Below are 14,722 nucleotides of genomic sequence, written 5' to 3'. Positions count from 1 at the left end.
TTGATAGAATCTATGGACCCTGCAACTGGATAATCTTCTTACCTGGTCCAGAAATGGGCGTCATGGCTTCAGCGGCTTCATCGAGACTGTATCCTCTGACGATGTCGAGCTGCGAGACGATGGCAAAGCTCTTGTAAGGCTTGCATCTCGTTTCATCGTCGGGCTTGTATCCAGTTGAGCATTTACACACTCGCTGGTTGCTGATCTTAGGTATGCAGATGTGTTCGCAGCCTCCGTTGCCCACGGTGCAGGGGTGAGAGGAGATCATCGGGCGCTTCTGGAATATCTTCAGGGTGCTCAGATCCTGGATGTTGTCCATGAGCTTCACAGGGTTCTTGCCGTCAGGAAGGTCGACGCGAACCACCTTCTCATACACCGAGTCCAGGTAGTAAAGTCCTGATGTAAGAAGAAACGACAGGGAATAAATTAAAACTGATCAAAAGAGGGTAGGCCTGAGGCTAGGATGATGATATCTTACTGAGTTATTGATCACCATAACCATAATTTTTATGATATCATAACAATCCCACGTCGGTGCAAGCAAGTTCACCTCTCGCGTTCTTACCCTTATTTGCTCAGCTACGGTCTAGAAACGGCATCACCTATATATCCCAGCAGGCAACTGACGTTGGAATAACTTTAATTGAACGTACTTCAACGAAATAAACTCGTAATCAACTTTGTTTTGTCCTACACGACCATATGCATGGCGAGGCGCTCCGTAGCCTATATGCATGGACCAATGCTACAAGTGCATAGACCCCTTCGCTTCAATAAACAACTGTTTTCCTCATTTTTTTTCTTTTAGAAGTCATCCTGTTACAATATTTCACTTCAAAGCTTGATGCCCTGATAAAGCGTTTGTCTCCTAGGCCTGCTCCTTATTTTCCCTTCAAGCTTCCTCCTCTTTCGGCTGCCCTCACAGTTAAATTGCAGATAAATTTATAAACCCCAAGATAAACTGTTTTCTGACTGAAGATGAAAATAGTAAATTATGAAGATTTTGGCCAACCATAAGTACGATTTAATAGTATTGAATGTGTCATTCTATATTTAAATAGTTAGGACATTGGAAGAGAAGTCGAGGCGCGGTTACTCATGCAAGAGGTCCTTATTGATTAATGATATCTATGTAAAAAATCAATATATAATATAAGAGATTAAGTTGTCAAAGTGCAGAAAAAATTTTGTTCTGCACAAACAATATCATTCTACACACTGCAGTGTTTTCCTACGCTGGAGCAGTTCGCAGAAAAATTTGGTTCTGCACAAAAAATTTAATTCTACACACTGCAGTATTTTTCTACGCTGGAGCAGTTCGCGATGCTCATTTGTTTGTGTACTGACGTGAGGTGTAGACGGCGAGGGCCCCAGGCTTGGCGATGTTGTCGGCCTCAGTCAGGATCTTGCGTAGGAAGTTACCGCTCAGATCGCTCGTCATGATCTGTGACATGAGAATATTGCTCATTTCAATAGGTGTTTTGCGCCATGTTCATATGTGATGCGGTTTATGTTCATAGGGGATTCGGTTGATGTTCATAGCGAATTTGATTTACGTTCATGGATTTGTTTCGGGGGATTTGTTTACTGTTCATAGGTTATTCGGTTGATATTTATGGTAGTTTCATATTCATAATCAACATCATAATCTATGTTTACAACAGGAGCGGGTAACAGGCAGCGTGTGATCCAAGATTGGACCACGACGCAGTTTAGTTTACATCCTGAATTGGCGCCAAGTGGCACACACAACGTAACTGACAAAATGATCATTAGGGCACTATATCAAAAACATCTTTTCTAAATGGGCCTCTCTAAAATTGAGTGGAAGTCTCCTGATCTAAAATACCAATACAATAAAAATGTTTTGAAGCTGTACAGAACCTTGAAAAAGATTTGAGGTAAAAAATGTAACGATTAACGGATCAAAGTAAAAAATAATTTCACAGCCATCGTCAGCGAATCGTTTACGTTGACTACTAAACTCTTTGCCAACCCATTTTTGTGGTTATTTCGTTACGAATGATAGTGTAACAAGTGATCCAGGTAGTGTTTTTTGGTCGTGAAGATGGTACCGGGATGTTGGAGGTCAGTTTTTAGTTAATTATAAAAGTTACTTAGTTAACCCACCTCAGAGCGAACATTTTCCAGCAGCTTGAAATGAGATAACGAATAGGAAGTCAATATTTATTCATCAGTACATTATCAGCTTAATAATTACCATAAAACCATACAAGATGAAAAAATGATAATATAAGTTCATATTGCAGCTTCAATCCTATAAATAATTTGCTTACAATTTTTTTTGAGGTTATTTGAGCTGAATCCAATCATTTCTATGGTTAATTTGAAACGTAAAAAAATGTGTTTTTCGATTCTTTTATTTGCTCAAGTAAAGTAAAATCAAAAAGCTTGGACCAGCTCTGTCACGTACATAGCAATAGAGTCGTGGAATATATCAAGGCATACCGAGTCCAATTATTCGTTTGGTCCAACAGACGAAACACGAAGAGATTGGAAACATTTGCATGACCGCAAATCTTGAGCCTGGATGCCTCAAATCGTGTTCGATTTTTGCCATAGGATGAAGATTTGAATGCACTTAAAATTTTGTTGTTAAATGTTAACGGTTACGTTCAGAACTAATTATGAGATAAAATAAGAATTGGGAAGAGATTTGTACATACGGAAGCCTCATTGCTGGTGGACCAGTAGAGCTGCTGCGACTCGACGTCGATGGTGATGGCTTGTGGCCGCAGCACGGACGTGAAGTTGTGCAGGATGAGGCTCTCCGTGCCGTCCATGTTGACGCGACCAACCTTTGCTGGTACACCAACTCCTCCTTCGTCAAGCCAGTACAGCCGACTGTAAGGGAATCAATATTAATACAAATTATATTATAATAAATCAATATAAATTTAATATCAATATAAATTCTTTTCACCTCCATCAGCATGACGTAGTCACTTGCCTCTACGCTCATGTCTTGCATAAACAATTAAGTATTAGGTGCCTTTATATCTAATTTTTTATCGCTGGCAGACATGGTAGGATAGGACTCACCCCATGAGGGGGTCTAGGCACAGGATGAGACTCACCCCATGAGGGGGTCTAGGTGCAGGATAAGACTCACCCCATGAGGGGGTCTAGGCACAAGATAAGACTCACCCCATGAGAGGGTCTAGGCACAGGATAAGACTCACCCCATGAGTGGGTCTAGGCACAGACTCTTCGGTCTGCTGACGCCGAGCGCCGTGCCGTCGTTGGCTAGGATGACGCTCTGGTAGCGCGTGTCTTCATCCTTCACTTTGATCACCTGAGATTAATTATAAATGAGATTAATTAAATGAGAATAATTATGCTTTATCACACAAAATTAAGCTAAAACTAATAGGTCTGCATATATAAAATTTGTATAAAAAATTTGTCACTTTGCTAAAATGCAGTGAAACTAAGACAGAAATTATGCGAGATTCTCAAACGAGTTAAAACTGTTTTTTGATGCATTGTGATAAAATATATAAATAGAACACTTGATGATAAATGAACAACTGAGCACTTGACGACAAACAATCACAATTTGTGTAGAACTAAGCATCTCCCGACAGGACTGTAAGCAAACATGTTAATGGCGCGGTTGCCGACGTACATGTTACCAAACATGCGCTAAGTGCAAGACTCGCCTGGATGTTGTTGGCAGCGCGGTTGCCGACGTACATGTTACGAAACATGCGCTAAATGCGAGACTCGCCTGGATGTTGTTGGCAGCGCGGTTGCCGACGTACATGTTCCGCGCGACCCAGTCGAAGGCGATGGCGTACGCGCGCCCCACGATGCCCGACGGACCGAGGTACTCGGTCTTGTTGCCTCCCGACAGCTTCATCGAGTAAATTGTGCCCTGCAATGACGCACCTAATTAGTCACCATGCACAAAACGCTCCACTTTACAACTGTAAAGCATCAGATATCTTGCTACTTCAAGATATTTATGTATCTGTAGACAAAGTTCCAACACATTTCTCTACAATTAATACCAAAAAATAGACCGTAAGACAACGTAACTGACATTGTCACTGTCAGGCTCGTCGAGCTCGACCCAGAAGACAGTGTCGTCCTTCCTGTCGTAGTCGAGCTGCACGCCGTTCTTGACGCCGATCACGGGCGTGAAGTAACCGATGGTTCCTTGTGCCTCGCCAGGCATGAGCTCCAGGTCCACAATCTGCTCCCCCTTGATCACCATCAGGTACGGGGTCTCCTCTGTACCAGGAAAAAAGTAGTGTCATGGTAGGGTAATTATATTGCAGAATGAGCAGAAGGGCTTCAATCTGCTCCCCCTTGATCACCATCAGGTACGGGGTCTCCTCTGTACCAGGGAACAAGTAGTGTCATGGTACGCTAATTATATTGCAGATATACTTGCTGTCGTCTTGGTATGCACGAATGATACGGGGATTACGCTCTCAAAATGATCATCGTAAATTATTTATTAATTTACTTTATGGAGCGAAGGCTATTTGATGATCTTGAAAAGGAAAAGCGACTTATTAATTCACTATAGAAGCAGTGAAAATAAAATTGCGAAATCCATTAGGACTTTGTCGTGCCTTAATTTTAATCATTATAATTAGGGTTAGTCGTAGAAATTCCAGTCACTCACCAGACTGTAAAATTATATGAGCGGACCTCTGTTTAAATTAAATTTTAACGGGCCTCTGTTGAATTTACTGTTCATTATTAATGATCAGACTCAACCTAATTGCATTAAATTCGCTCAGTCTCACACGACAGTAAACTAAATTGTCAGTAGGACCAACGGACCGGTCACTACTGCATTTGCCAGTCATTGCTATTGATCAAATTAATCAAGATTTCATTAAATTCACTCAGACCAACAACAAGCAGAACAATGAATGATGATGTCAATGAATTAGGAAAGTCCATCGAACCTCTGTTGCATTTCCCGGTTGAGGAGAGCTTGTATCCTGGCCTGCAGAGGCAGGAGTATCCTGAGGGATGCTTCAGGACGCACATGTGGCCACAGGACGCCGCCTCGCACGGGTTCTTCTCCATCGGCTGAGAAAAATTGATGACACCGCAATTAAAATGACGTCGATTTAAATAAAACACTCTGGCATACATCAAGAAATTAAATATTAGTTTAAACTCGTGTGATTATTAGCACTCATGGTTATTCTTAGATGACGGCAGAAAACTTTTTCTTACGCCATGCACACTTCATCTCAGTCGAAAGAAAATTATAAATTTGACTGGGGCCATACTTTCAAAACTCGCTGATTGAACGTAAGTACTTACGCTCTATTTTCTTGTCTATGATTGGTGGATTTTGCTTGAAAGGCCGTCAATGATTGGCTGATGAATTTACGATCTTTTAACTTTTTTTGAAAGTATAGGCCCTGGTGGCTAAAATACTTGCAATTTAAGTTCAAGACTCATAAGAAAAATTACGTACTATTTCAATTGCTACGCACCTGCAGCACGGGATGCTTGACGTGTATGCTGAGTGTCTGCTACCTGCACGTGTATGCTATGAGTGTATGCTATGACATGTATGCTACCTGCAGCACGGGATGCTTGACATGTATGCTACCTGCAGCACGGGATGCTTGACATGTATGCTACCTGCAGCACGGGATGCTTGACATGTATGCTGAGAGGCTGCGAGATGAGGTGCGACACGACGGTCTCGTTGTCGCCGCGGAACTTGTGTGCTGACAGCACGCGGTTGAGCTGACGATCTGTCCAGTACAGCACGTCCTCGAACACCGTCAGTGAGTGCGGGTGTAGCAGGTAGTGGCTCTGTGCCAGCACCTGTCAGCAGCACTTCAGTTACCTCAGTGTAACTCTAGTTACCTCATGGTAAATTTTAGTTACGTTAGTGTAACTCTAGTTACCTCAGTGCAACTCTAGTTACGTCAGTGTAACTCTAGTTACGTCAGTGTAACTCTAGTTACCTCATGGTAACTCTAACTACATCATGGTAGCTCTAGTTACATCATGGTAATTCTAGTTACCTCATGGTAACTCTAGTTACCTAATGGTAACTCTGGTTACCTCAGTGTAACTCCGAGTGGCTAATATCACCATTATTGTGCAAAGCGAGTAGTTAGGTGTGAAATTTTAAATTGAAATCGGCATTTAGTGATCCAGTACACAACGAGTTCAAAATTACGAGTAAATGGGTGCTTTGAGCACAAATGCTAAATAACAGGTAATTCCCATTCTTGAAATTACTTCATAATACAAGCATTTTGATCAGCGAATTCGCTTATCGCTACAATACAAAACATGCACACGCTGGAACCTAATTTTTCCCCTTGAAAATAAAAATGCCTCCTTCTACAACATAAAGAAAACTTCTCGTGTGTTCTTGTGAGCCAAGATAAGGCCATAGCATTCTTACGGGTCACAATAGTTATGTCTCACGATTTCTCATGAATTATCGAAGTAAACAAGACTAGTTTAAACTGACCTGCTGCCTGCCACTGCCATCGTAGTTGCAGAAGTCGAAGTAGACAAGACAAGTTTAGACTAACCTGCTGCCTGCCACTGCCATCGTAGTTGCAGAAGTCGAAGTAAACAAGAAAAGTTTAAACTAACCTGTTGCCTGCCACTGCCATCGTAGTTGCAGAAGTCGATGTAGTCGAGTTAAGAGTCATAAACAACCCGAGTTTAAACTAACCTGCTGCCTGCCACTGCCATCGTAGTTGCAGAAGTCGATGTAGTCGAGTTAAGAGTCATAAACAACCCGAGTTTAAACTAACCTGCTGCCTGCCACTGCCATCGTAGTTGCAGAAGTCGATGTAGTCGAGTTAAGAGTCATAAACAACCCGAGTTTAAACTAACCTGCTGCCTGCCACTGCCATCGTAGTTGCAGAAGTCGATGTAGTCGAGTTTAGAGTCAGCGAAGTAGATGCGTTTGGTTGGCATGTCGATGGCGAGGCCGTTGGGCCAGAAGATCTTCGAGTTGATGATCACCGAGCGGTTGCTGCCGTCCATACTGGCGCGCTCAATGCGAGGGTTGTCGCCCCAGTCCGTCCAGAACAACCAGCGCGAACTTCACACAAAGAAAGCCATAGTTTAACGGCAAATAAAATCAATCGACAGTTATGGAAAGTTCAGGTTCAAAAGGCCGGATCCCTTGTGGAATCAAGTCAAGAAAGTACGAGAATCGGCCGCAGGCCATGGGCCTATTTCTTCAGTGCCGACAATTCTATGTTATTCTAAATATGTCGAAGTTCTAAACAAAAAGATGAGGAGGTGGCTTGACGATATACATATCAGCAAATTAGCAAGATGTGCACGTACTTGATATTTTATAAACAAACACGTACGGTAGGATCTATAAGATGTTGCAGCGATATAATATAGGTGCGACTTGTAGTTCATAAGTCCCACTGTTATAACTCATGACTACCCAGAAGATTACTGTAATCGAAAGTTCTGACCAACATTTCGTCATTTCTCATTAGCTATTAAGTCGCCGTTGCCACTATTGATCTCAATATCAATATTATCATGTAATGCAACATCATAATAACATGATAATCACCACCTCTGATAAGCCTACTCACTCCTCGGTGGGATAGCATATGAACTGTGACAGCATGTAATAACCCTATTACAGTAATAACCCCATTATTAGTTAGACCACCCACCCCGCCCCCACATCGCAACTCACCCCTCGGTGGGGTCGACGTTGAGGCCCCTGGGTTGCGTGATGTTCTTGTTGAGGAGAACAATTCTGTTACGACCGTCCCGAGACGCGGTCTCGATGGTATTCAGGCGCGAGTCCAGCCAGTAAATGTTGCCCGTGATCCAGTCGTACGCCAAGCCCTCTACCAGGTCCAGGCCGTTCGTGATCAACTGAGAATATAACAAAAGATATCACTAAATAATAACCCAATACAGCAAAAAGTAACACTAAATATTCTAACTTTATCTATACTTTTATTGCATTCAAAATACAAAAGGAAAGCTTTCAACTTGCAGAAAGCCTCATTCAGCGTATACGCCTAACGTAGACGTTATTTATTGATTTAAGCTGCTGCATGAATAATATATCAAGTTTTTCTCTATTTATTGATACAAAAATGCAAACCATTGCAGCATAAATGAACCAAGTTCATTTCAACAGCAGTTTGCATTTATACAGAGAATCAGTAAATAAAATCATGAACTGATCCACCTCATCCAGCGCCATCAACTGTTCAGCAACAGCGAGCGTCCATACCACTTGGTAATAAAAGGGTAAATCGGTCATACTATCTCCACATTAAAATTGAAAGCTTTTAAAACTGACCAACTTATTTCAATTAATTCTTATAAACACCAATTAATCACCATAATGACCATACAAATACCATGATAATGCATTAATTTCCTTAAAAATACCACAACATTGCAGCAATTACCTTATAAACACCTTAATATTGTCTTATTCACATTATACAAACACCATTCTATCACCATAACGACTCTAAAAAATACAATCAAAATAACTTAATAACCATCCGAATATTTCGACAATAACGCAATTAACACAACTCCACTAGGACTCACATCAACGGGATCCTGTCCCTCATCGATCATCATGATCTTCTTAAGCTTCATGTCGGACCAGAAGAGCGTGTTAACACAACAACGCTACTACAACGCAATTAACACAACAACGCTGCTACAACGCTACTACAACGCAATTAACACAACAACGCTATTAACACAACAACGCTACTAGGACTCACGTCAACAGGATCCTGTCCCTCGTCGATCATCATGATCTTCTTGAGCTTCATGTCGGACCAGAAGAGCGTGTTAACACAACAACGCTACTACAAAGCTATTGATACAACAACGCTACTACAACGCTATTGATACAACAACGCTACTACAACGCTATTAACACAACAAGGCTACTAGGACCCACATCAACGGGATCCTGTCCCTCGTCGATCATCATGATCTTCTTGAGCTTCATGTCGGACCAGAAGAGCGTGTTAACGCAACCACGCTACTACAACGCTACTAACACAACAACGCTACTACAACGCTACTACAACGCTACTACAACGCTATTAACACAACAACGCTACTACAACGCTATTAACACAACAACGCTACTACAACGCTACTAGGACTCACGTCAACGGGGTCCTGTCCCTCGTCGATCATCATGATCTTCTTGAGCTTCATGTCGGACCAGAAGAGCGTGTTGTTGTGCATGTCTGACGCCGTAGCCACGACGTTCTCGAAGCTCACGGGCACGCGCTCCAGGCTGCGCTGCTGCAGGTCTGCCAGCAGGATACTGCGACGGTTGCTGATAACCAGTTTAGCTTCAGAGTGATCTGTAATGATGGGGTTGATATAGAGTGACCTGCAATGATAGGGTTAATACAGAGTGATTGTAATGATGGGGTTAATACGGAGTGATTGTAATGATGGGGTTGATTCAGAGTGATTTTATTGATAAGGCTACTTCAGAGTGATCTGCAATGATAGGGTTTATACAGAGTTATCTGCAATGAGGGTTAATACAGACTAATCTGGAAACAACAGGCTACTTCAGAACGATCTGCTATACGATCAGTGAACTTGTCCTGGGTTCAAAACACGCGGGACCAATTAACGCGTCTGCAATAAACAATAGTAACGTAACCTTGAATGATATGACGAATCGAGACGATTAGCGAGCTTTATTATTTCGATCAAACCTGGACGTAACATCTGCTTCTTGATTCACGGATTTTAGTAGAGGCTAAGCGAGATAAGGGAGCAAGTGTTGCGCATCTTATGTGATCTTACCTTCTCCAATAATCATATGAGTTGATATGCGGACACCGTGCTCTTAGCGAAGCAACGAATGAACTAACGAAAAAAATAGTGATAATAAAATAAAATATTTACAAAGTTCGGGAATGAATTTAAAAAATATTAAACCTAAGACTAAAGTGGAGTAATTTAAATTCCGTACACACCTTAAAGGAAGGAGGTAAATAAATCAAAATGTATCAATTATTAGCATCAAAATTACTTATTTTCATTGATGACAACATCAAAATCAATAGTGAGAGTTAGTCACCGAAGTAGACAAAATCATATAATTCGCTGGTAACTCATGGTAACTCTAATTATTTATCTAATGGTAACTCATGGTAAAATTATTTATCTAATGGTAACTCATGGTAACTCCAATTATTTATCTAATGGTAACTCATGGTAATTCGCTGATTAATTAGATTACATCACCGTAAAGCGTTATTAAAACAAGCAAGGAACTGACTGAATGTCTTGCATGTTGTCTTGTCGGCGTCGAGCAGGTATCCTTCAACGCAGGAGCAGACGAAGGATCCCTTGTTGTTGGTGCAGGACTGTGAGCAGGAGCCTGGGGGCTCGCACTCGTTGATGTCTTCACACACGTGCTCGCTGCCCTCCATCAGGCGCTCCCCTAGAGCACATGTGCACACGGCGCCCTGCCGACACATCATATGTCCGTGTTATCAGTATCAACGTATGAAACAAGCACATCAACACATCATATGTCCGTGTTATCAGTATTAACGTATAAAAATAAGCTTATTAATACATCATATGTCCGTGTTATCAGTATTAACGTATAAAAACAAGCTTATTAATACATCATATGTCCGTGTTATCAGTATCAACATATATCAACATGTCCGTGTCATCAATGTCAACGTAAAAAACAAGCGCATTAACACATCATATGTCCGTGTTATCAATATCAACGTATGAAACAAGCGCATTAACACATCATATGTCCGTGTTATCAATATCAACATACAAAAACAATCGTACTAACACTTCATATGCCCGTCTTATCAATCTTAATCAATATCAACGTATAAAAACAAGCGCATTAACATTCTGAGAATACACGCAGTCGCATTAGCAGGAAACATATCAAGATTCGTGCGCCTCGCACTCTAAGACCTGCAAACTTTGATTTGAATCTTGATAAGGCGATCGTGACTTTCCCTTGAGACTTGAATGGAGGCCACTGCTACCATCAATATCCTTATCACAATAATCAAGTGGTAGAGGAAGGTACTCAAATTACTAATGTCGTTTATAACATTCATATACAAATTTAAAGGTAGTAGAGGAAGGGCCAATGCGGCACTCAAAGTACTAATGTCATAAAAAAAACATTCACAACATGTACAAATAAAGGTAGTAGAGGAAGGGCTAATGCATCATCAACATTCATACAAAAATCAACATCACACTGGAAAATAACTAAATATGGGAGAAGCACTTCATAAACATCATAAATCCTAACCGACAAAATGAGAATGTATGCGAATTCCTGAATTAAAATTAGTAATATTTATAATTGTTCGCGACACTAACATTTGGGGTCTGGATGCATCCAACAGAGCAGATGTTGCCCTTGCAGTCATCCACGTTACATCCGAGCCCCTCATCCATGCCGTTGGGGCAGTCCTTTTTGCCGTCGCACACGGACGTCTCGTTCACGCACGACCGGTCCAAGTTCGGGCACTTCCATTGACCGCTGGGGCAACTGCATGCGTGAAGAAAATAAATTATGTTATTTTCTTGGCGTGAGAGACGTCTTTTGTTGATGGAATTGGAGCACTTGCATTGCTTGGGTATTTGGTGTAACAGGATCAGAGATTAAGTAGTTCGAAACCTGACGGAAAAATGGGCCAAAGTAGACAGAAGGGGGCAACAATATGAAATGAAATTAAGCTACGTTCATTACAAACTTATCTTGAAAGAAATATCACGATTTGCGCCTTTTTTCATTTCCATAGAGTGCTTAGCCCTTCGTTACTTTTGTTACGACAATAAAAACAGTTAATATAGAGAACAGTTATGAATTTTCAGTGCTATATATCTCGTAATTTGATGAAATCAACGTATTATCGAGAACATATTTGCCATAAGTCATAATCCTTTCATGCATCGGCGATTATTCCAACGGACATGAAAACGACTCCACGGAACGCAGTATATTGTAATACTATTACTAATACTAATACTATACTATACTATTACGTATACTATACTAATACTATACTATACTAATACGTATACTATAATACTATACTAATACGTATAGTATACTAATACTATACTATACTAATACGCGGCTCACCGGAACGCAGGTTTGCCGCAGATCTCAGCGTTGGATTCATCAGAGCCATCGCCGCAGTCGTCTTCTCCATCGCACAGCCACGAGTGGAAGACGCAGCGCGAGTTGTTGCAGCGGTAGTCAGAGCTCGGACACTTCACCTATTTAATGTAACATATTTAATATATCATACTTGAAAGAACCTATTTTATTTAACATTAAATTAACATTCAGCGAACACCTATTCAATGTGGCACACTTAATATATCATACTTGAAAGACTCTATTATGTTTTACATTAAATTAACATTCGACGAATTGATGATGCCTCTGTTACATGTGATGAAAATGTAACAGCCGAGCACTCATCGGAGCACAATCCGAGTGTTACATTGCTGTCCGTGAGGTGCGATTTTTGACAAATTTAGAGGGCTAAGAAAATCAATTTAGGAAAAGATTATCCGATGAAATCACATTGCGCACGCCACAGCTAATGGGATACCATGATTTGAAAAATTAAATTAAAGTAAAAAATGTATAAAAAGTTTACAGTTCGCATGAATAACTCAATAAATCGTTCGTACTGTAACTAAAACTTTGAAATTAGGTTCAATACATTTTATTTTAGATATTTCCATGATGATGATTAGACTACTGACCTCACCACAGGCCTCTGACTCATTAGACCCGTCTACTCATCAGACCCGTCCACTGTCAGACCCGTCTACTGTCAGACCCGTCTACTGTCAGACCCGTCTACTCACCAGACCCGTCTACTGTCAGACCCGTCTACTGTCAGACCCGTCCACTCATCAGACCCGTCTACTCATCAGACCCGTCCACTCATCAGACCCGTCTACTCACCAGACCCGTCTACTGTCAGACCCGTCTACTGTCAGACCCGTCCACTCATCAGACCCGTCTACTCATCAGACCCGTCCACTCATCAGACCCGTCTACTCATCAGACCCGTCTAAGCATCAGACCCGTCCACTCATCAGACCCGTCCACTCATCAGACCCGTCTACTGTCAGACCCGTCTACTGTCAGACCCGTCTACTGTCACACCCGTCTACTGTCAGACCCGTCTACTCATCAGACCCGTCTACTACTGACCTCGCCACAGGCCTCCGACTCATCAGACCCGTCTACTACTGACCTCGCCACAGGCCTCCGACTCATCGGACCCGTCTTCGCAGTCCTGAGTGCCGTCGCAGCGCCAGTTGATGGGCAGACACACTCCGCTCTTCTCGCACCGGAACTGCATTTCTTTGTTGCAAGTATCGGTGCCGACTTTTTCGCATCCGAGCTCATCTGACGAGTCATCGCAGTCGGAAATACCATCACATTTATAAGACTCATGGATGCACTGGACTTGGTTATTGCACTTGAACTGAGCCGCGGTGCAAGCTATCGGAGGACAGCCTTCTTCATCCTTGTTGTCGTAGCAGTCGTTGTCACCGTCGCACACCCAAGACTGGGGGATGCAGGTGCCGGTGCTGGGGCACGTGAACTGGAAATATGAACACGTTTTGTTTGCACACAAAGGACCCTCGTCGGAACTGTCCCCGCAATCGTTTTCGGAGTCACATTTCCAGTTCTGCGGGATACAGCGGCCGTTAGCGCACTGGAAGTAGGAGCTTTCACATGTGAAGTTCCCACATCCTGTTTCATCGGAGAAATCACTGCAGTCGTTGTCGGAATCGCATTTGAATATCGCTGGGATGCATTTACCAGACTCGCACCTGAACTCTTCCTCAGTACACGTCACTTTCGTGCAATTTTGCTCCTCGTCGGAATTGTCGAAGCAATCGTCAGCGCCGTCACACTTCCACGTCTTCTGGATACATCTTCCATTTGCGCACGTGAAGTCCCAAGGTGCGCACGATGGATCGTTCTTCTCGGCCTCAGGATCAACGGAACAAGTCTTGCCGTTTGCGTCTAATTTTTCTCCTTGCGAACACCCGCACTGAGCTATGAGGAAACCTGTGGAATTATCAGGGATTGGGTAGCAGAATTTATGGCACGAATGTTTGCCCTCGATGCACGGGTGGGACGGGTCGGTGGTCTGGGCACGGGTACTGTACACGCGGATGCCGTACAGTCTGTTGCTCTCCTCGATCTCGGCGACGACTGTCTCGTCCGCACCGTCGAGTTTGTTCATGCGGAAGATGGAATCGTGGCGCCACTCCGTGACGTACAGCCAGTCTGGGGCGAGCAAGATCATGTTACGCTGCGATGGTAGTAAGAGAAATGCGAGCAATGTGTCAGCAGCGAATGATGGAAACTATATTGAATGATGAACTATATACCAATGTGAATAAAGCTATTAATCAAATGTAGGAAGATGCGAAAGCTGTGCTTAACTAACGCGAGTAAGCAATACTACAGAGCAACGAATAAACATTTAAAAATATTTTTGGCACTTTATATGCATCTGTTTCCATATTGTGCGACGTACTCAAAAAGCAGAAATCTTTTTTACCGTCGAATAAAACGAGAAAGAAATACTACCTGAAATAAGAATTCCTTACAATCGAATATACTCACCATCGAATATAATCACCCTAGAAAATATACTCACCATGG

The 14,722-nt window shown here is 42.2% G+C and overlaps 1 protein-coding gene across 1 annotated transcript in view; it reads right to left on the bottom strand.

Annotated features, from left to right (window-relative positions):
- The window catches only part of LOC108682640 (low-density lipoprotein receptor-related protein 2), a 43,928-nt gene that overhangs the window by 16,632 nt on the left and 12,574 nt on the right, over window positions 1-14,722 (bottom strand). The window contains exons 16-30 of the mRNA XM_047882518.1: window positions 13,293-14,341; window positions 12,158-12,294; window positions 11,389-11,560; window positions 10,298-10,487; window positions 9,160-9,362; window positions 7,700-7,884; window positions 6,865-7,075; window positions 5,641-5,829; window positions 4,947-5,073; window positions 4,067-4,257; window positions 3,752-3,898; window positions 3,204-3,316; window positions 2,688-2,865; window positions 1,348-1,444; window positions 43-396 (exon numbers count right to left, since the gene is read on the bottom strand). Of these exons, the coding sequence (XP_047738474.1) occupies window positions 43-396; window positions 1,348-1,444; window positions 2,688-2,865; window positions 3,204-3,316; window positions 3,752-3,898; window positions 4,067-4,257; window positions 4,947-5,073; window positions 5,641-5,829; window positions 6,865-7,075; window positions 7,700-7,884; window positions 9,160-9,362; window positions 10,298-10,487; window positions 11,389-11,560; window positions 12,158-12,294; window positions 13,293-14,341 (3,543 nt within the window). The remainder of the gene's footprint in view (window positions 1-42; window positions 397-1,347; window positions 1,445-2,687; window positions 2,866-3,203; window positions 3,317-3,751; window positions 3,899-4,066; window positions 4,258-4,946; window positions 5,074-5,640; window positions 5,830-6,864; window positions 7,076-7,699; window positions 7,885-9,159; window positions 9,363-10,297; window positions 10,488-11,388; window positions 11,561-12,157; window positions 12,295-13,292; window positions 14,342-14,722) is intronic.

This window comes from Hyalella azteca, unplaced genomic scaffold (genome assembly GCF_000764305.2).
Source record: "Hyalella azteca isolate HAZT.00-mixed unplaced genomic scaffold, Hazt_2.0.2 contig10644, whole genome shotgun sequence".
NCBI lineage: Eukaryota > Metazoa > Arthropoda > Malacostraca > Amphipoda > Hyalellidae > Hyalella > Hyalella azteca.
Note: the sequence above shows the minus strand (reverse complement) of the source record. Positions and strands in the feature narration are given on the sequence as shown.